At 39.1% G+C, this 24,409-nt stretch overlaps 4 protein-coding genes across 8 annotated transcripts; 2 read left to right on the top strand and 2 right to left on the bottom strand.

Annotated features, from left to right (window-relative positions):
- Nucleotides 1-563: 563 nt before the first annotated feature.
- On the top strand, nt 564-1,769 carry LOC126619734 (auxin-responsive protein IAA3-like). Its single transcript, XM_050288149.1, has 2 exons — nt 564-904; nt 1,126-1,769. The coding sequence occupies exons 1-2, from the start codon at nt 702-704 to the stop codon at nt 1,511-1,513; spliced, it is 591 nt and encodes a 196-aa protein (XP_050144106.1). The 5' UTR covers nt 564-701; the 3' UTR covers nt 1,514-1,769.
- Nucleotides 1,770-6,069: 4,300 nt separating this feature from the next.
- On the top strand, nt 6,070-14,446 carry LOC126618388 (mediator of RNA polymerase II transcription subunit 14-like). Of its 2 annotated transcripts, none has more exons than XM_050286429.1 (8): nt 6,070-6,534; nt 7,400-8,479; nt 8,639-8,736; nt 9,017-9,194; nt 9,300-10,271; nt 10,400-11,410; nt 11,935-13,010; nt 13,377-14,446. In XM_050286429.1, exons 1-8 carry the CDS (start codon nt 6,319-6,321, stop codon nt 14,170-14,172), a joined length of 5,427 nt encoding a protein of 1,808 aa, XP_050142386.1. In that variant the 5' UTR covers nt 6,070-6,318; the 3' UTR covers nt 14,173-14,446. The 2 variants fall into 2 exon arrangements, with proteins under 2 accessions (XP_050142386.1, XP_050142385.1); XM_050286428.1 differs by having other exon boundaries at nt 9,300-10,275; nt 10,395-11,410.
- Nucleotides 14,447-14,923: 477 nt separating this feature from the next.
- On the bottom strand, nt 14,924-17,573 carry LOC126618389 (pentatricopeptide repeat-containing protein At3g04750, mitochondrial). Of its 3 annotated transcripts, none has more exons than XM_050286430.1 (2): nt 17,489-17,573; nt 14,924-17,380 (listed from the first exon to the last, which is right to left on the bottom strand). In XM_050286430.1, the coding sequence occupies exon 2, from the start codon at nt 17,021-17,023 to the stop codon at nt 15,071-15,073; it is 1,953 nt and encodes a 650-aa protein (XP_050142387.1). In that variant the 5' UTR covers nt 17,024-17,380; nt 17,489-17,573; the 3' UTR covers nt 14,924-15,070. The 3 variants fall into 3 exon arrangements, with proteins under 3 accessions (XP_050142387.1, XP_050142388.1, XP_050142389.1); XM_050286431.1 differs by having other exon boundaries at nt 14,924-17,344; nt 17,489-17,567; XM_050286432.1 differs by having other exon boundaries at nt 14,924-17,017; nt 17,489-17,535.
- An 884-nt stretch (nt 17,574-18,457) lies between these two features.
- LOC126619786 (transcription factor UNE12-like) lies at nt 18,458-23,781 on the bottom strand. Of its 2 annotated transcripts, none has more exons than XM_050288197.1 (7): nt 22,881-23,781; nt 22,374-22,481; nt 20,656-20,772; nt 20,276-20,341; nt 20,058-20,123; nt 19,356-19,433; nt 18,458-19,099 (listed from the first exon to the last, which is right to left on the bottom strand). In XM_050288197.1, exons 1-7 carry the CDS (start codon nt 23,211-23,213, stop codon nt 18,869-18,871), a joined length of 999 nt encoding a protein of 332 aa, XP_050144154.1. In that variant the 5' UTR covers nt 23,214-23,781; the 3' UTR covers nt 18,458-18,868. The 2 variants fall into 2 exon arrangements, with proteins under 2 accessions (XP_050144154.1, XP_050144155.1); XM_050288198.1 differs by having other exon boundaries at nt 22,374-22,478; nt 22,881-23,779.
- Nucleotides 23,782-24,409: the final 628 nt, after the last annotated feature.

Genomic DNA, 24,409 nt, shown 5'->3' with positions numbered 1-24,409 from the left:
TTAGATTGTCAATTTCATTGTGCATTATGTTTAATCTTTCTTTTAAGACATAGTGGATTGAGCAATCATAACTTTTATCCAATTTTCCTTAGTTTGTATCGCCACAGTTGATTATTTGTCTTAAAGTGTAGAATCATCATTCAAAGCTTAAACTTTCGGTTTCTTGTCTTAGGTTGGTTATTTAGTACTTAAAACCTAAGTTTATGCTCTAAATCACCATTCTATATACTAAACTGTTTACCCTATCAATACAAGTTTTGGGCGTGAATTAAAACTATTGTTCATGATGCATTCTTACTTTTCTTCTTGTAACAAAGGTAAATTTCATATATGATTTTTATTATGAGTCTAATAACAAAATAGGCCACGTTATCGCCTAAAAAACCCTAGCACGTATAACCATCATTACCATCCACGGTAAAATTTGTGTAATGTGGCATGCACGCGCAAAAGGAGGAAAGGTGGGGAGGTGCCTAAACTTTTGTTAATTTTCCTAGACAATGTCCTTGGACTTTATGACTTTATCTCCACTTGTAATCTATATAATACCATTCAACTTCACTTGCCCTTCACACAATTATTTTCTACGTCTCCCCTTCTCCTCAAACCCTCCATCAACGGAATACCAAAAACTTGGTTATTGCTAGTTCATCGTCAAAGTTCGAGCAGAAGAACAATCCTTGAAGAAACAAAGAAAAATCATGGCAATGTTTGCGCAGGATCTTGAAGCCACGGAGCTAAGATTAGGGTTACCGGGCACCAATGATTCCGAGCAGAACACCTCTTCTCCTACTTTGGTTAGCAAGAGTAACAAAAGACCACTGCAATCCGACATGAACGAAGACAATGATTCTTCACCCGCCAACAGATCCGACGAGCAAATTTCTCAGCCTCCACCTACCAAGTAAGCAATCTTGTCGCACATAAACTAGATGTTGAGGTTCTACTATAAAATCAATAAGTTAGAGTAGCTCAATAACTTATAAGCACATGCAAGATTCCTTATTTTCCGATGTGAGCTTCATCCTCTCAACAATATGATTAGGGTTGTTCCATAACATGGTTTGTGATTAATTTGAGGTTAAACAAGTTAAACTAATCTGATTATGTGGTTATGTATTGCAGGACACAAGTAGTAGGGTGGCCGCCGGTGAGATCATACTGGAAAAACTGCCTCCAATCGAAGAAAACCGAGGCGGAGGCAGCCGGCATCTACGTGAAGATAAGCATGGATGGAGCTCCTTATCTAAGAAAGATTGATTTGAAGGTGTACAGAGGATATCCTGAGCTGCTTAAAGCATTGGAAGACATGTTCAAGTTCAAGGTTGGTGATTACTGTGAGAAGAAATTAGGGTATAATAACCGATCAGAATTTGTGCCTACTTATGAAGACAAAGATGGAGATTGGATGCTACTTGGAGATGTTCCATGGGAGATGTTCATCGTTTCGTGCAAGAGGTTGAGAATCATGAAAGGTTCGGAAGCGAAAGGGTTAGGCTGCTGCACGCCGTGATCAAAGAACAATTAGACAAAATCAGAAGATTTACAGTCATGTTTGCTCTCATGAAGACATCCAGCTCGGGCTTTCGATTTAGAAACAGAAACTTTGTTATGTTGTAATAGAAAATATTTACAAGGAATTGTTAGAAGAACAAGGCAAATTTTCATGTATAGTTTGTTCATGTTCTCTTCAAGGAGAGTTGTACAAAGAAAAGAAACGATAAACGGAAAAAGAAAAAAAAAAAAGTTTCGGTGCAAATTTTTTGTTATTGCATGGAGTTTCAGGATGATTTTCCGTTCTCGATGATTGTTGACGTTAAATTGATCCCAACTAGCACTCCATCTTTGCAATTTACCCTAATTCATCGTCCGAAATCTGGGGTGCCGAAAGCGTCAGCTTTGATCCATTCCTAACACTTACCACAGAATTCAACTTGTTGGCTTGTAGTATAGCTGATGGAGCACTTCTCTTCCCTTCGAGTTCCTCAATGCTCGTTGGGAACTTAGGCTGCTCCACCGGTCCATATACATCATCAGTAGCATCATAAAAGCCCTCGGGAGGCATCTCGAACGGAATTTCTGCATTGTCGTCAGTTCCCTTCGATTTCCTCTTTCGCTGCTGTGTACTATCAACGCCGGCAACCTTCAATTCTCTCATTTTCTGTAGTGAAGCAAGCCTCCTGGCCTCTTTGAGCTACTTCACCCTGAGTTTCCTTTTGGCCTTTTTGCCCCTGAAGTTTGCAAACTTAATTAGCTCTTGCCTCAGAAAGCATCTCAATCTCCCAATCATCCATATCAACCGAATCCGGGCAAGCACTCTTTGACTCAGGATTAGGGTCAATCTCTAAAGACCATGGTTTCCGTGGATCATCACCCGGTTCATACTTCTCATCCTTAACACTGACTGCATCAAGAAGTTTCTCATACCGCTCTGGCATTGGGACGCAGTGCGACCAACAATCCGGGCCATGGTTCCGGCATGAGCTTGGCAAGATTGAGAAGCTTCTCATCCTCTTCCCTAGTGCAATCAGTCTGCAATAGTCAGAGTCACTGAATAATTAGAGTTGGAAAAATCACTTGAACTGCATGCATTTGCTAAATTTTTTTTTGTTGCTCTTTTATAAATGGGCCTCAAGTCACAATTTTTCTACTACGGAGAATGGGAGGCTTGGGCTTTATTTTCTACACGTTTGAGTCCAATTTGAACAGATTCAACGGTCTGGGATGAATGTCAGAGTAAACTGTAAATCCAAAGGTTATAAAAGCTTCTGATTTAAACACGAACTTTGGATTAATGTTTCATGAAACTTTCCCACATGTAAACCCTAGTCGTCTCTCTTTCTCTTGGGATTTTTCTTGTCTGATAAATTTTGTCCTTTTTCTCCTCAATTCAACATTACAATGACGAAAAATGTGGAGTGTTTGGACCTGCAAAATGTATGGAAGGCTGCGTTTCCCGTCCGGACGTATTGGGACGATCGAGTACTTAGACGCAGTGGACTGCTTTAACTGGTATTTCTGCAATTTCAAACAAGCTTTCAAAGGCGGAGGGAGGCTCCTCTGTGGATTTCTCCGTTGAGATCCAGCATTCGACGTTTGGGGAAGACATGATTGTTGTTGCTGATAGTCTCACAGTGGAGCCTCCCTCCACCTTTGAAAGCAACAACGATCGAATGCTAGATTTCAACGGTGAAAACAATCGTCATTTTGGTCCCGTGATGGTGGCTATCGTATCGCCTGTAGAGAGTCTTGAGACTCACTCATTTGATCAGAATGATCGTTGGCATTGCCAAACAGTCCCTAAGGAACGGATTAAGATGGATTGGATTCCGTATAAATTAGTCCAAGATCAAAATTGTCCTGAATATTTGTGTTGGGGTGCGCTGAAACGTATGCTTTGGAGAGAACATGATGGATGAAGGTAGTGTGAAGAGGTTTTACTGCTTCTTGGCTTATTTGCTTGAGAGTGAAGCAAAGGCAGCTCATGTGAGGGTTTTTACAAGCTCATATGAGAGTTTTTCAAGGCAGCTCATAGGGGGGTTCTTCATCGTGTTAACTTTGACACAACATCGTATGAGAGAACACGATAAGCGTGAGTGAAACTTTGACATTCTTTTTACTAAACAATATTTTTTAAATTACTCTAACATGATAAGCGTGAGTGAACACATGATTTTGACCAAATGACTTTAACTACATAAGCGATATGAATACAAAATTAACACACAAACAAGTCTAGATCTTATTATCATTGGGAAAAATTAAAATAAATTTTTATGGGATTTTAAGGTATGACAAAAATAAATATTATGCAAGACTAGTTCAATCACGTAAATTTTCAGTAAAAGACCAACCTAATTAAAAGATGGTATGTTCATAAAATCGACGCGTAAATTAAATTTCTTAGGCACTTACCATCTCTTAACTATTGTTACGAAGCCAGGTTGATAGTGCTACATAATATATTTTTTCTAAATATGAAGATGCGTTTATATACGAATCTTTTAATAAACTAACTATTTCGACACTCAACGAGTGCCACGTTATAAGCATGCAACAACCTCACGTAAGTTTCTTGTCAAATACAAAAGTATATTTAAAAGCGGATCTTTTAATTAACTTAGAGCTCATTTGGATATATTTTTAAAATGACTGAAAGTATTTTTGGTAAAAATATTTTTGGAACCAATCCTCAGTAAAAATGCAAGTAAATCCTGAAAAAACACTTAAAGTACTTCCTGGAAGAAGCACATAACTAGTGATTTTTGCAGAAAACACTTAAAGTGTTTTTGGAACCTTAAAATACTTTCTCTAAAAGTACATTCAGCAATTTTAAAAGCACATTCAAATGAGCCCTTACTATTTTGTCACCCATCAATCACGTTACTAGAATGTAACAAGTTAACAAGTTTTTGTTTCTCTATATAAGAATGTGCGTTTTAAGTAGGGTCGGCCCTGAGTATTGAGGGGCACTGTTCAAAACTTAGATGGAGGCCCTTCATTTTTTTTAATGTTATATTTCTTTATTATTATTTATTTTAATTTTTTCATCTATAAAACTAAAATATTACAAGTTACTGCAACAAAAATAAGTTGTCTGATCAGCCAGGTGTTTTTCCTTACCTTCAAAGGTCATGAGTTCGATACACGTTGGATGCCTTTTTGTTATTTGCTGTTTACAAATTTGCAAAAGGTTAAAATATAACAAAACAATATCATTGGGATTCGAAACCAGCACATGGGCTATAAGAAAGAAGAGCTAAACCACTTACGCTAGAACCACAAATAAGATTGTCTTTTGCATCTAATTATTTTATATGCATCGTATACATGTAATGAAAATTTAGGGGCCCTTCCGAATCGGGGGCCCTGTGCGGTGGCACCTGTTGCACACCCTTAGGGCCGACTCTGTTTTTAAGTAGACTTGACAAATTTTTACACGACACGTAAACAACACGAAAATAACGGGTTTTAGATCAACACGATAACTAATTGGGTCACACGATAATAACTCGTTACTAATGGGTCTTTAACAGGTTTACATGAGAGTAACATGCGGGTAACCTATTTCGACACGATAAGAAAAAAAGTTATTTTGATGATTTTAATTTTTTAAACTACTAAAATAAACTTACTATAAAATACAATAGATATAATGAATATATATATATATATATATATTGTTTATTAATTCTTATTCTATATAGAATTTAAAATTTAAATTTTATTTATTTATTTTTATAGTATTATAGGCAAAGATTGAGATTAAAAATCATAAAACAGATTAAAATAAAAATATCAAGTAATTTAAAAATACCAAACATATTAAAAAAATTATAATAATTAATTTACATGTGCGAAAAATATGAAAAAAATATGCAAACACTCATAGTCGCATCCTCTACGCTTTGAGAATGAGTATATGATTGTTTGAATTTTTAAAACCATACAAACTCTCATGAATATTTTTTTAAGGGAGTTCAAAATAAACAAAATTCATAATCATTAATGTATAAGTCTAAAAGATGTGAAAGCATAATAAACGTTCATAATTGCATCCTCAACGCTTAGACGATGATTACATGGTCGTTTAGATATTTAAAACCCTCCAAATCTCATGAACAATGATTTTTATTTGAGTGCAAAATTAATAAAATTAATAATAATTATTGTAGAAGTGTGAAAAATGTAATCACTCGTAATGAAAAATTTTACAACTTTCATGAAAGGGTCAACTCTGAAATTTAATATATATATATATATATATGTACACACACTAATTTAGTATTATATTTTACATTTTTTTGAGTCAAATTATGTTTTTTATTTTCATTTTTATTGATTTAAAATATATTTTTCTTAATGAGGAACGTGTCAGATCATATTACTTGATAATATTAATGGGTTGATTTCGGGTCAATTCATATTACCTGTTTACTTTAACAGATATTACACGATATGACCCGTTAAGCTATCGAATATGACACGAAAACGGTACGAACATTAGAAATACGACACGAATGTCAGGTTTAGTATTAAGATAAACCAAAGGAACCACCAACGTTCCACCTCCTCTCTCTCTCCAAACTTTCTCTCTCTAGAAACTCAATTCTCAAAAGTTAAAAACTCTTGAAAAAAGCAGAACCAATTCGAAAGCCCTTCACGAACACAACGACGCCTATGGAGAGAGAGCTGAAAAAGTACCGGAGCTCCCTTCTCTCTCTCTCTCTCTACAAACCTTAACGGCCTAATCTTCTCCCAGCAGCTAGGGATCTTTCCAATCCCAACCTGATTTCTCTCAATTCGGGAACCACAAGAATGGCGTCGGAGCTAGGGCAACAGACGGTGGAGTTCTCCGCCCTGGTGAGCCGCGCGGCCGAGGAATCTTTCCTCGCGTTGAAAGAGCTCACCGAGAAATCGAAGGCGGCGCCGGACCAGTCCGATACCGATAAGAAAATTGGACTGCTCAAGTACTTGGCCAAGACCCAGCAACGCATGCTTAGGCTCAATGTCCTCGCCAAGTGGTGCCAACAGGTCTCGTTATTCTACTCCCTCACTCGAGAAATTGATTTCGGGTTTTTGTTTGGCGGTCAATTGGGTGTAAAAATTATGCATTTCGCGTCATATTTTGTGAATTATGCGTTAAATTATGTTACCTTAGGGTTGTTTTTGGTGGGGAATATGAATTGAATTCGGTTTCTTCTAAGGGTTCGTTTCGGTCCCTTCGAAAATTGTAGTGCAAGTTAAAGGCTTCATCTTTTCGGGCTAGAAAATAGATTTCGGTCTCGTGTACCAAAATTTGTGCTTCAAATAATGTAAGAATGTACGATTAAGTTGTATTTTCTTTTAACGATTCGGTGTTTGCTTGTTGTATTGGTGTTTTTCTGCTCAGGGCTGAGGGTTTATGGGGTTTGATTTAGGGATTTGTTGATTTTTTTTAATTTTTTTATTTTTGTCTCTTTACTTCGTGGGTTTGAATAATGGGAATTAAGGGTTTTTGTTTTGGCCAGGAAAAGAAAAATGGATTCTTGGGTATTATTTGTTCCTTTCTGCCTTCTGGGATATGGAAGATGATTTTCTGGTGCATGTTTCTTTATGTCTTCAGGTGGTTAAAAAGTTGATTTTATACGATAGTTTATTAGCTCGTGATATGAACTAGTTGTTTTCCCCTAGGTACAGAGTAGTTTCTGAATTTTGAAGTCAAAAGCCATGCCGTGGATGTGCTTATTGGTTATTATGAAGTTGTACAAACCATAACTTGTGCTGATATGCCTAGAGTTTATAGTGTCCCTGATGCTTCATGTTCCTTGAAATTTATTCTAATCCATGTAAGCACTTTTCAATTTGGAAAACTATAAATTTTCAGCTATTAATATTATGCATGTGTTTCTATTTGCAGGTCCCGTTAATACAATACTGCCAGCAACTTTCCTCCACCCTGTCAAGTCATGATACCTGTTTCACTCAAGCAGCAGATTCACTATTTTTCATGCATGATGGGCTGCAGCAAGCTTGTGCTCCTGTTTATGATGTCCCATCTGCAATTGAAATCCTCCTAACAGGGTCATATCAGCGTTTGCCGAAATGTGTAGAAGATGTGGGCATCCAGAGTTCACTAAATGAGGAACAGCAAAAGCCGGCTTTGAAAAAGCTGGACACACTTGTGCGATCTAAATTACTAGAAGTATCACTTCCAAAAGAAATTACTGATGTTAAAGTCTCCGATGGTACAGCAGTGATTCGTGTTGATGGAGAATTCAAGGTTTTGGTGACTCTAGGCTACCGAGGGCACCTATCAATGTGGAGGATACTGCATTTGGATCTGCTTGTTGGTGAGAAAAGTGGACCTGTAAAGCTTGAAGTATCGCGACGTCATCTTCTTGGGGATGATTTAGAGCGCAGAATGGCTGATGCAGAAGATCCGTTCATGATACTATATTCAGTTCTGCATGAGCTTTGTGTTGCACTTATCATGGGTACTGTCACAAGGCAAGTACAAGCTCTTCGGCAAGGGAGATGGAAAGACGCAATTCGATTTGAGCTTATATCTGATGGGAGCATGGGTCATGCAGGGACTTCTGCCTCTGCGCAATTAAATCAAGATGGAGAAACTGATTCATCTGGTCTACGAACGCCAGGGTTGAAAATTTTATACTGGCTAGATTTTGATAAAAACAATGGTATTTCTGGTTCAGGATCATGTCCGTCTATAAAAATTGAACCAGGACCGGATCTGCAGATAAAGTGTCTTCATAGCACATTTGTCATAGATCCATTAACTGGAAAGGAGGCAGAATTTTCTCTTGACCAAAACTGTATTGATGTTGAGAAGTTGCTTCTGAGAGCCATCTGCTGCAATAGATATACTCGTCTACTTGAAATTCAGAAAGAGCTGGTGAAGAATGTTCAAATCTGCCGAGGTGCAGGGGATGTTTCTCTTCAGTCTCATGTGGAAGAAGTGGAAGCGGACCATAAAAAGGTTGTTTCACGTTTTCTTGTTGCTTCTTTCTGGTTGTTCATTCTGGTTATTCTTTTTTTTCTTCTTGAATGTAGTCTCAGGACACTACTGTTTTTTCATGCATGTGTTTTTCAGGGTTTATTTTCTTCATATTTTGATTTCCTAAATTTCTGCGTGCAGAAAGATGATAAGTCCAATGCTGGAGAGTATGAAGGGCAGGAAGTATTACGTGTGCGTGCCTATGGCTCATCATTTTTCACCCTGGGAATAAATTTAAGGTATCCTTGCTTATACGATTATCAGTATATGATTACAGGATATATGAATTAAGATTTGCCAATGGACTTATAAAAAAAAAAAACTGATTGGATGAACTAAGAAAATGTGCATCCAATATTGTTTCTGGTTAGACATTGGGACAAGTTTTTGATGTACTTTTCTAGTAGTTCTTTTGATTTCAGAATCTCAGGACATTCTGGTGGTTCATTTGGACACAAATTTGGTATTCTTATGTAGATGCTTTAGAAAGATGTCTTCTGTAACTTTGCTGACTTGCAGGAATGGGCGATTTCTTCTTCAGTCCTCTCGTAATATTCTTGCTTCTTCGGGAGTTTTGTCCGAATGTGAAGATGCTTTAAATCAAGGAAGTATGACTGCAGCTGAAGTTTTTATAAGCTTGAGAAGCAAAAGTATTTTGCACTTATTTGCATCGACTGGCAGGTTTTTAGGCCTTGAGGTAACATACTTTTTCTTCTTTTGACATTTTTTTTCAAGAACAAACATCACTGGGGCAGTTGAGGATTACGTACTGATTCACTGTATATGAATTGTATTCTTGCAGGTGTATGAACATGGTTTTCCTGCAGTTAAAATACCAAAGAACATTTTGAATGGTTCAACTATGTTGCTAATGGGGTTTCCTGATTGCAGTACCTCTTATTTCCTGCTGATGCAACTTGATAAGGACTTTAAACCCCTATTTAAGTTGCTTGAAACTCATCCGGATCCGACTAGAAAACCTGATTCTTTTAATGACCTAAATCATGTGATGCGGATCAAGAAAATTGATGTTAGCCAGATGCAGATGCATGAAGATGATATGAATTTAAGTTTGCTTGACTTGGGAAAACTACATTCCTTTCTGCCCAGTTCCAGGGGTTCTAATCAGTCTGCTGAAAATGGTCTTCTTTCAGAAATCAGCCATGAGGGTTCTATGCCTATTGCTGGGTGTCTACCATCAAGTTTTTCTTCTGTTGTAGACGAAGTGTTTGAACTGGAGAAGGGGTTATCTGTACCTCCTTTTTCTGTTCCTGCTTCTCATTTTGGCTCTGTTCCGATGAATCGTCCCTCTCCTAAGTGGGAAGGAGGTGCGCAGATACCACAGTTAAACAATTCTTCAAAGCTTTCTAGTATGGCCACCCACTATAATGGATCGTTATATCCATCAAATAATTTGAAAAGCCCCGTGCATTCTACTTCTCTTGGTAATCTATCTTCTGGCCCAGGAAGGAGTGCCTCTGTGAAGAAAATACCAGTGTCAAAGTCTGATCAGGATTTGGCTTCTCTTAGGTCTCCACAGTCAGTTGAGTATGGTTCTGGTACTTCAACGGACGAAGATCAGCTGAGATTTCTGAATGAAACTCCAAAGAGTGCAATTTATGGGAGTAAATCATCCCGGCTGTTATCTCCAACCCGGTCTACTGGCCCCAGAGTTTCTGGGCCAGGTGTGAGACCCAACGGGTCCAAAAGTTCACCTAATGGGCCTTTAACTGGACCTTTCAGAGCTTCCGTATCAACATGTGCAACAACTCCCGTATGTAAGATACTTTCTCTGTGATATCTTTATTAAGATGGAAAACTGCATTATACATATTGATTTAGTACTATTTATACTTTTTACTGAGTCTTATATTGCTGGACTTTTTTTCTCTGCCAGCCCAGGCCCCAGATTCTGGAGTATGTCATAGCCCTAATCTTGATGTTGCAAAAAATGATAGAAAACCTCGCAAACGTACACTTTCAGATATGTTGAATTTGATCCCATCACTTCAGGGTTTCGAAGCTGATTCAGGAGTTCTTAAAAAGAGGAAAACTTCTGAAGTAACTCGTCCTCAGCAGTCTTCCTCACAGGTGCTTATGTCGAGGGATATAATTTCAAATTTTGAAGTATACAATTACGGGGATCTTATATCTGAAGCAAACAGGGGAAATGCACCTTCCAGCATTTATGTTTCAGCCCTTCTTCATGTGATCAGGCACTGTTCACTTTGTATTAAGCATGCCAGATTAACTAGCCAGATGGCGGCTCTGGACATCCCTTATGTTGAAGAAGTGGGTCTAAGAAGTACATCATCAAACATATGGTTTCGAATTCCATTTGCCAGAGGTGATTCATGGCAACACTTATGCTTGCGACTTGGCAGACCTGGAAGCATTTATTGGGATGTCAAAATAAATGACCAGCATTTCAGGGATTTATGGGAGCTTCAAAAAGGAAGCAATAGTACACCTTGGGGTACTGGTGTTCGAATTGCCAATACGTCTGACATAGACTCTCATGTTCGCTATGATCCAGAAGGTGTTGTTCTTTGTTACCAGTCTGTGGAGGCTGATAGTATTAAGAAGTTAGTGGCAGACATCCAAAGACTTTCTAATGCCAGAATGTTTGCTCTTGGGATGCGGAAATTGCTTGGTGTACGAGCAGATGATAAGCCAGAAGAAAGTAGCACAAACCCTGATTTTAAATCACCAGGAGTCAAAGGTTCTCAAGAGGCAACCGATAGACTATCTGAGCAAATGCGAAGGGCATTTAGAATTGAGGCTGTTGGACTTATGAGTCTGTGGTTCAGTTTTGGATCAGGTGTCCTTGCTCGCTTTGTTGTAGAGTGGGAATCAGGTAAAGAGGGTTGTACTATGCATGTATCCCCCGACCAACTTTGGCCCCATACCAAGGTACATTCACAATTTTCTAATTTATTTTTTCTGGTTTGTTTCTTTTAGCATTTCAATTGAGCGCATACTTATTTGGTGTGAAGTGATGTTTTATATTAAGATTCACCTTATGTGAAATTGAGTCCTGCATTCATCCTCTGATTTTGTTTTCTTCAAAGGTCGTGCGTGAACGTGCCATCTTTAATGAATTTAATAGAATTCTGGAGAAATTTCAAAAAATATAATTTTCAACTATTTTGCGGTGGTTCCATGGAATTATCTTTTGATGTTGGATTAGGATTTTTCTAGGTGCCTTAAAAAGCTTTTCATGACAGCAAAAAAGGTATATTAAAACTGCATGCACAATTCTATCAAAGTTGCTTTATGGAGTACATCAAAATGCAGTCATCAAAAGCTAGTTTTTGACATGCATTCGAGCAATTTAGATTTATGTATTATTACAGAGATAACTTCATGTTTCCCACCAATTTGTTTTTGATTAAAAATGTTTGCATTAATGACAATACCTTTTCTGTTCTTTACAGTTTCTGGAAGATTTCATAAATGGAGCTGAAGTTGCATCACTTTTGGATTGCATTCGACTCACTGCAGGGCCCTTACATGCTCTTGCAGCCGCAACACGACCTGCACGAGCTAGTCCTATCCCGGGGGTCCCTGGTGGAGCAGTTCTCTCTTCTATCCCAAAACAGGCTGGGTACTTATCATCTCAGGGCCTTATGCCAACTAGTTCAACCACAAATGCTGGTCAGTCTCCTGGCCCTATGGGGAACCCAGTTTCATCTCCTGCTACAGGGCCTCTTGCAAATCATAGCCTCCATGGGCCTGCTGGGTTAGCTGGTGCTGGCCGAGGTGGACCTGGCATTGTACCCAGCTCACTGTTGCCCATTGATGTCTCTGTTGTGCTACGTGGACCCTATTGGATACGGATCATATACCGAAAGAATTTCGCAGTTGACATGCGCTGTTTTGCAGGAGATCAGGTTTGGTTGCAACCAGCAACGCCACCCTATGGGGGGCCTTCAATTGGAGGGTCATTACCTTGCCCTCAGTTTAGACCATTTATTATGGAGCATGTAGCCCAAGAATTGAATGGTTTAGATACTAATTTCACCGGTGGTCAACAGACAGGACTGTCAAGTTCAATCAATCAAAACCCCAGTTCAGGTTCCCAACTGTCAACTGTAAATGGAAATAGGGTTAACCTTCCTAGTTCTGCTGCAATGTCTAGGACAGGCAACAACCAAGTGGCTGGTTTAAACCGTGTCGGAAATGCTTCTCCAGTATCCTCAAATTTGGCTGTTGTGAGCTCAGCAGGGCCGGCTTTACGAAGATCCCCAGGTCCTGGTGCTGCTCATGTGAGAGGAGAACTGAATACAGCCATTATTGGTCTTGGAGATGACGGAGGGTATGGAGGTGGTTGGGTTCCTCTTGTTGCTCTTAAAAAGGTGCTAAGAGGTATTCTCAAGTATCTTGGAGTTCTATGGCTATTCGCACAGCTACCAAATCTTTTGAAAGAGATTTTGGGGTCAATTCTGAAAGACAATGAAGGTGCCCTTCTAAATTTAGACCAGGAGCAGCCCGCCTTGAGATTCTTTGTTGGGTAAGTGCTTTTCAGGCCAATCTTTACACATCTCAGAAACTTTATTTTCGAGTACTTATTCTTAATCTAATATGATGTGATTACATCTCCTTTTATCGTTGCGGATAAGTTATGCCGACGCAAAGGGAAAACATCCGGACAAGATGGACACACACATTTGTGATATTTTATGTTTATTGAAAACTTCCCTATTTTATGTTCAATACTGGTACCCGATCACTCAGTTAATTATGTTACTTATATTACATGATAATATTCACCCTTTAACATTGGTAGTCCTCGGGTGCAGTTTATCCGTACAAGTTTTCGCTGAATCTTCCAGGCTTATCTACTTGTTCTTTGATCTGATTGCTTGTGTTTCTGCAGTGGCTATGTATTTGCAGTAAGTGTTCACAGAGTTCAACTTCTTCTTCAAGTACTGAGCGTGAAACGATTCCATCAGCAGCAGCAACAACAAGGGCAACAGCCAAATACAAACACTGCTAATGAGGAATTATCTACAGCCGAAATAGGAGAAATATGTGACTACTTCAGTCGACGTGTTGCTTCAGAGCCTTACGATGCTTCTCGTGTCGCGTCGTTCATTACTCTCCTCACCTTACCCATATCAGTTTTAAGAGAATTCTTGAAATTAATAGCATGGAAAAAAGCACTAGCCCTGGCACAAGGGGGAGATATAGCACCTGCTCAAAAACCCCGTATTGAATTATGCCTTGAAAACCATGCTGGCTCGAGTATGGATCATTCATCTGTTGCCAAAAGCAATATTCATTATGATCGGCCTCATAACTCGGTTGATTTTGCACTGACTCTTGTTCTTGATCCTGCTCACATACCTCATATAAATGCCGCTGGTGGAGCTGCATGGTTGCCATACTGTGTCTCAGTGAGGTTGAGATATTCGTTTGGTGAAAATCCTAACGTGTCCTTTCTCGGTATGGAAGGAAGCCATGGAGGTCGAGCTTGCTGGTTGCGCGCTGATGACTGGGAGAAGTGCAAACACAAGGTTGCTCGAACTGTGGAACATCATGGTAGCTCAGGAGTAGACAGTGGTCAAGGAAGGTTAAGAATCGTAGCTGACTATGTGCAAAGGACACTGCACATATGGCTTCAAGGGTTGAGGGACGGTAGCGCGGTTAGTGCAACCTCCATGGCAACATGATCAGTCGCGTCGCTCAGAGATAGATACTTTTGAACCACTTCATTCGGGACTAAATCTCGATGAGTTTTGCGCAGATTGACCGTGGCTGGTGTTCCGTTTTTCGGTTCTCTCAGTTTACTGCAGGAGGAGAAACTTGTAGTGGTAGGATGTAACATATTTTTGGACATTTTCTGTCAACTGTTGTACAAATCTGGCTTTAATTGGTTATACTTTGTAAACTTTTTGTTTCCTGAAGTGGGTCATTTCTTAAGTAACTGTTCAAAAGATTGGAAAATTTTTATGTTTACAACTTTTACAGTTTTACCGTCCGCTAGTCTACTCGAGTAAGTGAATCTCATTCCTGACAATGAATATTATAGATAAATTGTCACAAGAACGATAACATTTTCAATCTCAATTCTTGAACCGATAAACTTTTTGTCGATTGATGGCTCATTTGGAAGTGTTTTAAAGTGACTGAAAGCATTTTTGGTGAAAATATATTTAGAAGGAAATGTGTCAGTTGACTAGTAAGTGAAAAACCTTTAACTTTTTTCGGGCCACACTGGGAATTAGTCCTACCCTTCTGAGTGTGGTACCTAAAAAGAAAAAAAAAAGCCCTAATATGTCACTGCTATTTGATTCGATCAATTTAGAACTTGTTTGAAAATACTTGAAAGCGTTTCTGGTAAAAATATTTTTGGATTCCAAAAACACTTGAAATGCTTCCTACAAGAAGCATCAATTATGTATTTCTCGTAGAAAGCTCTAATTTTCCAGGTTTTACTTGCATTTTTTATTAAAGATCGGTCCAAAAAACATTTTCACTAATAATGCTTTCAGCCATTTCAAAAGCATTCCAAACAAGACCTTAACAACGTGGATTTGATTCCCGAGCAATTTAGCCAATTTTCCAACATTATACAAATGGATCAAATCGGAAACCAGCAGCCAGCTTCATTTCACTTTTCATGCACTGCAAAACAAGGAAGATTTCTTCCCATCTCGGATGCCGCTTATCGGCGGCAACAAAGTTGTGGACAACTCCGTCGACGTTCACGCTACTGCAACCTGCGGCCTTCTTCACTCCCCTGATCTCCATTACTTCTCGAATCTTATCCGAGTAGCTCCACTTTCCACAAGCAGCGTATATATTCGACATCATAATGTATCCGCCCTCTCTCCCCGGCTCTAACTTGAGTAGCTCTGCTGAAGCTGTTTCGGCTAGTTCCATGTCTCCCTGTGCTCTACAAGCACTCAGCATTGCTCCCCAAATGTTTCGACTTGGCCTTACCGGCATCTTTTTTATCACTTCTTTCGCCTCTGCCAGCCTTCCCGATCGACATAAAAGGTCCACTAAACACCCATAGTGCTCAACTCCTGGTTCAATACCAAATTTTTTGTCCATGTTGTTGAATAGATTAAGCCCTTCATCCACAAGGCCGCTGTGGCTACAAGCTGTAAGAACAGCAAGAAGAGTCACCCCGTTCGGAGATAGCCCTCCCTGCATCTCCGAAAACAGATCCAGGGCTTTGCGCCCGTAACCATGGAATGCGAATCCAGAGATCATTGTTGTCCATACGGTAACATCTTTCTCTGTCAGTCCCCGGAAAACCATGAAGGCTCGTTCAATGCTTCCGGCCTTGCAGTACATGTCTATTAATGCCGAACCCAAAAATACATTTATTTTCAACTGCATCCTCACAATCAAGCCATGCATTGATCTTCCATGGTCCAGCGCTCCAGTTTCCGCTGCAGCAGAGACCAAATTAACCAGAGTGATACTGTCAGGCTTCGCATTCTCCGTAATCATTTCGTTGAATACCTTCACAGCCATTGTGTAATCTCCCTTCTTGGCATATCCAGCAATTAATGAATTCCAAGAAACAAGATCTCTTATAGGCATTTGCTCAAAATAATTCTGCGCAAGTTCTATTTTCCCAACCTTGGCATATCCTGCAGTCATGGTGTTCCAGGACACGATATCCTTCTCCGCTAAAGCATCAAAAACACTTTGGGCAACCTCCAATTTGTTCCATTTCACATACATGTCTAAAAGAGCATTACCCAAAATCAAATTTCCAGACGTAATGGCCTTCCTCCTCTCAATCCATGCATGAACAGACATTCCAAGCCGAGCATCTCCTAATAGTCCACAAGATATAAGAAGTCCTAGAATGGTAAACTCATCCGGCTCAAGACCCAAACCCACCATTTCATAAAACAGTTGCAGAGCTTCCGAAAAATATCCCATCTTGGCATAGCCAACGATCATGATATTGAACGGGACTGTATCCAGCGTTGGCACGTCATCAAACAACTGTTGAGCAAGCCCCATCTCTCCTTTTTCCAGATATATCTTCATGAGGGTGTTCTGCAAGTACCGGTGTGACAACAAACCTGTAACTACAGCATGGCTGTGGATCTGCTTTGCTTCCACTACACATTCGGATGCTTGGAGCAAGTAAAGAAGGGTGTGTTTATCAGGGTATATGCCAGCTTTGAGCATGGAACTGTACAGAGGAAATGCTTGTCTTTTCGAGAAAGATAATGCAGAAATCATCGAATTATAAATGTAAAGATTGGGATACGGAGTAAAGTGATCGAAAAGGAGGACGGCCATGTCTAAATTTTCAGGGTGTGAGATGGCGGAGAATGTGAGAAGCCGGCTCATGGGAAATGTCTGACCAATTAAAGAGGTCCTCATCATCTGCCCCAAAATCTGCTTGAAATGGTGCCTTGTGCTGCACTTCTCCAACAACACAAGAGCCGGGTGATTGAGTTCGAGCGCAACAGTCGGATCCCAGTGGATCCTCCTCCCCATTGAACTCGAACTCGAAAGGCAGCGAATGCCTCGCCCACATTGCTGCATAGATAAAAATTCCAACAAATCTACTCTCCATCATTTAAAGAACCCATCAATTATATTCCACAAACAATCAAACTCCCATAATCCCCAACAGAAAGATCAAATCTTTCAGTCAAATTTTTCGGATTTTTTCCTCTGGTAAATTGTTTCCAACTTTCCATCAGTTTTCAGGCTGAAAATTTCAAAATTTACGATGTAGAATAACGGAAGACAAAGGGTCGCAGCGGGAATTTGCAGATTTGGCGTCCGAGCTCCGGCGGAAGAAAAAGTTCATTTCTTGGTAGAAAGTTCAAAATTTCAAGACCAGATTTCAGAATCCTAAATCTTCCATAACTCCAATAAGCAAACAACTACCATAATCTTCTGATATGAAATAAACAGAATCATAAACTAAAATAAACCAAAGATAAAACCCAACACCTGCTAATCGAAATTACAAAGAAAATGGTGAATTGTAATAGCACTTACCAATCATCAAAGGTGAAACTTTTGAAACCCTAGAGAGATTGAAGCTTCCTGTTTTGATCAAAACCAGAGAACCCTAAATTTTCTTAAAGGTAAATGGGCCAATGGGTCCAAATTTGGTTAAAGCCCAATTGATTTTGTGAAGAGGCCCTCATGTTACTTTGCCTTTTCTTCATGTTTTGTGACAATAAAGACTCGTTTAGATGTGTTTTTAAAATAATTAAAAGCGTTTTTAGATAAAATATTTTTGGATTCCAAAAGCACTTAAAGTGCTTTTTGCAAGAAGCACCAGTTATGTGTTTCTTCCAGGAAGCACTTTAAGTGATTTTCTAGGATTTACTTGTATCTTTACTAAAGATTGGTTCTAAAAACATTCTCACCAAAAACTCTTTCAGTCATTTTAAAAGCACATCCAAACGAATCCTAAGATATTCTAAACTACTTTATCATACCGGGACAATGATTCAAACTTGGCTGTAAGACGGTGGCACACTTCCAACCTGATACATATATGCGAAATTTCATCCACTTAAAACTCTTTGCACATAAAGTTTTGCCTTCGTGTCTCTCACCGCTTTGTATAAAAAAGAAACTCAATTTAATACCTAAAAAATCCATGTCCGGTCAAGTATGATTCGTCTTTTTGAAATTTTGTTAGTACGCACAATGTACACGAAAGTTTTCGACTTTAAATTTTTTTATTGAATTATTGGTTATACATTCAAACATTATTGTTCTGGTCCATGTCATACATCGGCACACTTAGTAGAACTTTCGTATTATTACTTTTCTATAGAAGATGTCATTTTCTATCCCTCTCCCCCAATAACTTTCCCTTCAATAATTATTCATCAAATTTGAAAAAAAAATTATTCACCTCACTTTTAGAGAAACAACAAACTCAAACCCATGTTTTTCTGCAATAGTGCAATGCCAGAAGCTTCCAACGTATCATTACAAGACAACCAACCATCATCCAACTTTCAACTTGCATTAAAAATAAATAAAAATTTCAGAAAATACAATCATGCAAACCCATCTATCCCTTTTGATTGGCCCCATCTCCCATTATCCATATAAGAAAACTGAAAAGCTCCCACCACCAAGTATTTAGGTCACACTCACTCAACCAATCCCACCATTGATGTTACAAGAGGAGGAGGGAACACATCAATTTTGCTTTTGAAAATTCTCCCCTAGGGTTTCCAATGGCATGACAATCGGCCCCTTGTTTGACAAAACTCAAAAAGTTTAGTGAACTTCGACCTATAAATTTACCCGTTGTCATGAGTGACAACGGTACTAAGGCGGGACGTGGGGCCCACAAGTGTGCTGGGAGGTGTGGATGGGGGCATGTGATAGTTGATACTTTGTTGGAGAGGCTTATGAGGAGGAGTTTGATTCCGGCTTCACAATTGTTGGTGCGTCTGGTTGATGTGTCCGGAAAATTGCTGGGGCGAGGGATATGGGCATGATGCAGAGGGCCTTGGACTGGAGGAACTGCATGGCAGCTCCTACATCTTCTTCCATCAGCTTAGCTACTTCTTGTTCTGTGCCATCGTTCGACCACTTCTCACATGCTTGTTGATTGGTTCCTCCTTCCATGCCCTCCCCCTTGGTAGGATTAAAGCAAAAACCGAAAAAAATAGTCAACATAAGGGAGACAGAAAGGGTAGATTAGTACATAGACTACTCTAATTAATCAATGCGTTTTAAACTGTTCATCGAGCCTAGTTATGTATTAGAGAAACTTTTGTAATCATAACGTATGTACATTTGACGCGGTAAACTGTATGCATCTAATAGCGAATTCTAATATGCTGCCTCCATAATAAGTTGGATCGATTTAAAAAAAAAGTGCAGAGATAACCTCAACTGCTAATAAGGGTACGTCAGCAACAAGCTGAGCCACTGCGCCTGCTCCCCCGAGTCGACTCATGCTCAAAACCTGTTTCCATAAAAACAAAATCACATCAATAAGTATCGAGAAAATAAGTTGATTAACCTTGAAATTAGAAGAAAGTCGTACACTCAGTGTCCTTTTCTGTTTGATTAGGACTTGGTTGAAATCTAGAGGTTCCAAGCAGACAAAGTCATTCCACGTTTGAAAAAAAAAAATAACTAGTTCATACAAAGCAAGTCACCGGGACCTACCTTATGGTGAAAACATTTTGAAGACTTTAGCATTTCGTACAGGTTTCCGAAGCAACGATGAATTTGAAGAACTCTTTTAACAATTTCGTGCAGAAAACGGTTTTTTGTTAAAAGATGAGGAAGTATATATATATATTTTTTTTTTTTTTTGTGAAAATTAGGGAGTTGTGGAAATAATTTGGAGTACTGACATACTCCACAGACCAACCAACTTCTGAAAGAAGAAGCCATTGATGGAAGAGCAACTTCAGAACATATAAAAGCAATGAAACCTCCGACAGAAACGCAATAAAAGAAGGTACCAAATTACCCCATCTCCTAGGACATACTAACCGATAAAACCAAGGGGAGGAAATTGAAACATACGAAAATTAGTCTTTTTGAGATGATGAATCTACTTGAATTTTGACTCATATACCTTAACTTGGAGCCTTAGAAATTTCACGTAATCCACAATTTCGTCAAGCATAGCTGCCCTATCTGTCTGCACAACGATGTCATAACGTGTCAATACTGTTAAAATGTATACATCAAAAGCTAGGCTATTTCAAACATCAATAAAATTCGACACTATGAAACAAGAAGAAATGCAATTCATCCAGCAAAAGGTACTAAAACTCGCTTTAAGGCACTAACCTTGTTACAACTGGGTACCAATTCCTGCAAAGCCTTCATTCTCTCTGCAATTCTTTCCCGGCGTAACTATACCAAGAAGATAAATACGTATACGTATATTATTACCTATAGAACTGTATAAGCAGGGCATCGGATTGGATGCCAGGATGAATTTTTAAGTGTTTTCGGAAAAGGGATCTTTGTTATTATAAAACTAGTGTAGTCCTCGACGCTAATGAATAGCAGACGACTTTTTCAGTCTCAACAAAATTGCATAGGCTAGATACATGCTGGAGTGACTTCTTGAATTATATGTTACATGTTAAGCAGAAGCGACTTGGACGTCTTCAATGAGAATGAACTTAATGCTAACATTCCCACAAAGAAGAATTTTAGCTTACCCGTTCAGCAATACTGTGGGGATCTGTTGCTTGGCCTCGCCTTGCTCGAACCCTTGGGCGGATGGAAGGAGGGTGATGGACAGCATTAGACAGCCCTGGTGGTGGTTGGCTATGAAACTGCGGCACAAAGATTAATAAAATTAAGTCAATCCATAAATTATCAACATGTGTTACGTTTGAACTAATGCATACTTAATCATCTGATGTGAGTACAGATATGTCAAAATTCAGCTGGACAATTGAAACTATGGACTGTTGGGATTAATTTGATGGAAGTCCATCAGATTAATCCCGACAATCCATAGTGGAACACCAACTTAGAACACCATCTTACAAGTCATTTCACATCCTTATTCAACGTCCCTATCATATGCTTTACAAGTAAGAGATAAACACGAAAACATTGTCCATTAAATTACACGACGAAACTAAGTTTTGGCATCTCATTGCGTAAATCCTTGGCAACAGCTTGTGGGTGAGGATGACTGAATTTTTAGTTGAACAAGTCAAGATATGTTCTTAATGTCAAAAAAGAAAATAATCATTCAACTTTTCATAGTTGAACAAGTCTTCGATGTACTGTTTAAAATTCACATCTTGAACAATTTTCAATATACTATTTGAAGTTCTTTAGGCACAAACAATTCATGCCAAATTGACTAACTTTTTAGACAAATCTAAAAGCCATCACTGAAACATCCAAAAACGAAAATAACCTAGGACATGTCAAACTAATTGAAAAAATTAAACAAACTCCCCAAATTATGCAGCAAAATATGTACAAGTCCGAATCAACCATAGTCACCAGAACTCAACATATTGACAAAGTCAAACTAGTGGGAGCCAACCCCGTGTGAAGAACAGGAGCGCATGTTCCCACACACCAAGAGGCGCGTGGCCACCGAGAAAGCCACAAAGATTGCAATTGGAGAAACTCGAAAGGACCAAAATGTCATTCGAATGAGAGATTTTTCAGTATAATAGTAACATAGGTCAGTATACCAAGTTTCATAATACAAATGGTTGGAGATTTTTTTTTTCAGTTTCCAACCATTTGTATTATGACAGCTAATGTACCGCGTCGTGTTCCCGTCACATTAAAAAATTTCTTCCCTGAATGGCAGAACTCATCTACACGTTCGAACAACCCCATGGAGCCTTCTGTCTGTCGGACACGTCCTACTAAACAATTCTCTCCACTCTCCCTCAAGCACGTGCAGTACACATCATTACCTACTACTAATGTGCCTGAAACAAAGCCCTTGATTACAACAATATTATCAACGGTACCCCTCATCCTCTAAAGGAGCAATATTTACATAAACCCTCATCCTCTAAAGGAGCAATATTTACATAAACGGGTTCACAACTACCGTGGTACAACGATCTAATACTAAAATACCATGTGAAGTTTCTCGCCAGATAACATTGAATTATTGAATTGGAATGTCACATGACGATGAATAACACATTTCAAGTTCAACTAGTTATGACAATCTTACTATTTGGCCTTGGGGAACATAACAAAAGGACTTTACCTACTCCCGGTAGGTCACTGTTGCATTCTGAACGAATAACGCAATGACCTAACATCGCGTTATTGGTTTGGAATTGTCACGGTGGCGCACCGAATGTAGAGAAGTCTCTCCCAATAAAGAGAGCATCTTTGAAATAGCGAGGGCAACTTGGTCACTATGAAATGTTAGTGTTGGACGTACCTGGTGAGGAGGTTGTGGAGGTGGTGGCGTTGGACGGAGTGACGAGTGATTTTGCAAATGTCCAAATGCTGGAAACAAACTTGACATATGCACAGAATCTCTTCCCTGCTACACCAAACAAATACTAAACCATCAAGATTTGCAAACGTAAGTTAAACCAGTTCAGCTCGATCAATATGTCACTCTCCTGACAACAAATAACAAGATTCATTCACCGAATTAACCTTACAAACTCTTCATTTTACAAGAATACCCTAACCCAGCTAGCATCTACACTTCACTAGTTCTCAACTCTCACATCCATTGCAAAGAAAAGAAATTACTTAGAAGAAAATTCGAACTCAGGTGCAACTGTTCTGACCAACTAGCCTGATACAATATTGTAAGACTACTCTAGGGGATTCAAACTCAGTGCTACTGCTCTAACCAACTGACTTAACTTCAGACAATTTTGACATCACAATCTTAAAACAAAATTAAGATTAAAGTGGAGTGAGAGAGATTTACATTAATTGAAGCAGAAACATTGGAACTGTTTGTGTTGTTATTATTGTTGGCTTCATCTCTGAACCTGTTGTCTTGCCGAAGAAAACCACCCTGCTCCAAGTTCAAACCCAACGGAATACCCAGCCCCATCCCAACTCCTCCTCCTCTGTACCCAGCACCACCACCCGCAGACCCAGCAGAACCCAGCTGCAGCACCATGGGCATGGACCCCACATCTCCTCCGTACCCACCACCAGCTGACTCACCACCACCACCGGCACTATACGACGGCGGCACAGCTAAGATCTGCTCAAAGAAATCGTCTCCAAGTCCTTCTTGGGGATTTCCCGCCATATTTCTTTTACTTGTACTGACAAAACTCCACCAGTTACTAACTTTTTTCTGCAACTGCTCAGATGGGTTTTGCAATTTACAGTAAGAAAGATGAAAGGTTTGGTGAGTAAAGAATTAAAGCTGGGTTCTTGATGCTCTTTTTAGAGAGAGAGAGAGAGAGAGAGAGAGAGAGAGAGAGAGAGAGAGAGAAACAGAGTGACTGTGTATCGAGAAGTGGGAGGGAATTTGAGAAGTCGGGTTTTGTGTTGGTGAAGTGGGTGTCAGACCCGATACCCGGGAAATGGTATTCGGGGATTTCGAGCTGGTTTTTCCAGAATTCCAGAGTGATGGGTTTTGGTAGAGTTTTCTGGTTGGTCTTTATAGAGAGAGAGAGAGAGAGAGAGAGGGAAAGGAGCTCTTCTGAAAATCCTTCTCTTTTTGGTTTTCTGATTTTCTTTGCTTTTTGGCTCTGAACACTCTGACTTGGGTCTGGGAATTTTGGGTTTGTGTGTGCGTGTGATTTATGGTTTCCGACTTCTAGAGAGAGAGAGAGAGAGAGAAAGAAGAAGAGGAGGAGAGAGAAGCAAACTTTGCGGTCTTCGTGAGACTACAGTTCCTAGTCCTACGCGTTGACAGGACAAGATGTTTTTCTTCAAGAAACAACAAAGAAACAATGCAATTTTTTCTCTTTCTTTTTTGACAATTGAAAGATATATAAGCAGACATTTGAACTAGGTGGTGTTATCGGTTGAAAATTAATCTTATATTCATGAGAAAATAGATTTTATATATGTTTATAAGTAGTTAGGTTACTTTTTATATTGCAAATTAGTCTTATGGTAGAATTTCAACTTCTTTTATGATCGCAGAGCAAAATTGTCTCACATGTATAGTCCAATGGTCACACATGCTTCACGTCATTTGAGTTGTGTTGTCCACGTGTTAGACTTGAAAATAAGTCATACGTGAGGAGACGTGTTGATAATGAATTCTACACTAATGAAAGAAGAGACATTGCATGTATCATATATTATCAATTAACTTACGATGAAACCTCAACTTTTTTCATTATCGACATCCCTATTTTTACGATGACTTGATATGAATTATTTTAACTCTTCTCAAAAAACCTCCTATTCAAAATTTCTCTTTTTTTTCCGACTTTATTTCTACTTCTAGTTTGAAGAATATCTGATTAGGGTTCATATTTGCTATTA

Source organism: Malus sylvestris, chromosome 4, assembly GCF_916048215.2.
Source record: "Malus sylvestris chromosome 4, drMalSylv7.2, whole genome shotgun sequence".
In the NCBI taxonomy this organism is placed as follows: domain Eukaryota; kingdom Viridiplantae; phylum Streptophyta; class Magnoliopsida; order Rosales; family Rosaceae; genus Malus; species Malus sylvestris.
This window is presented reverse-complemented; position numbering and strand designations above follow the sequence as displayed.

Excerpts from the sequence above, each read along its gene's own strand:
- LOC126619734 (XM_050288149.1), top strand. The coding sequence starts at position 702 with ATGGCAATGTTTGCGCAGGATCTTGAAGCCACGGAGCTAAGATTAGGG. Across the intron at positions 905-1,125 it reads TCTCAGCCTCCACCTACCAA|GACACAAGTAGTAGGGTGGC; the intron begins GTAAGCAATCTT and ends TATGTATTGCAG.
- LOC126618388 (XM_050286428.1), top strand. The coding sequence starts at position 6,319 with ATGGCGTCGGAGCTAGGGCAACAGACGGTGGAGTTCTCCGCCCTGGTG. Across the intron at positions 6,535-7,399 it reads TCGCCAAGTGGTGCCAACAG|GTCCCGTTAATACAATACTG; the intron begins GTCTCGTTATTC and ends TTCTATTTGCAG. Across the intron at positions 10,276-10,394 it reads ATGTGCAACAACTCCCGTAT|CCCAGGCCCCAGATTCTGGA; the intron begins GTAAGATACTTT and ends TTTCTCTGCCAG.
- LOC126618389 (XM_050286430.1), bottom strand. The coding sequence starts at position 17,023 with ATGCAGCAATGTGGGCGAGGCATTCGCTGCCTTTCGAGTTCGAGTTCA.
- LOC126619786 (XM_050288197.1), bottom strand. The coding sequence starts at position 23,213 with ATGGCGGGAAATCCCCAAGAAGGACTTGGAGACGATTTCTTTGAGCAG. Across the intron at positions 22,482-22,880 it reads ATGTTTCTGCTTCAATTAAT|CAGGGAAGAGATTCTGTGCA; the intron begins GTAAATCTCTCT and ends TGTTTGGTGTAG. Across the intron at positions 20,124-20,275 it reads TGGTACCCAGTTGTAACAAG|ACAGATAGGGCAGCTATGCT; the intron begins GTTAGTGCCTTA and ends ATCGTTGTGCAG.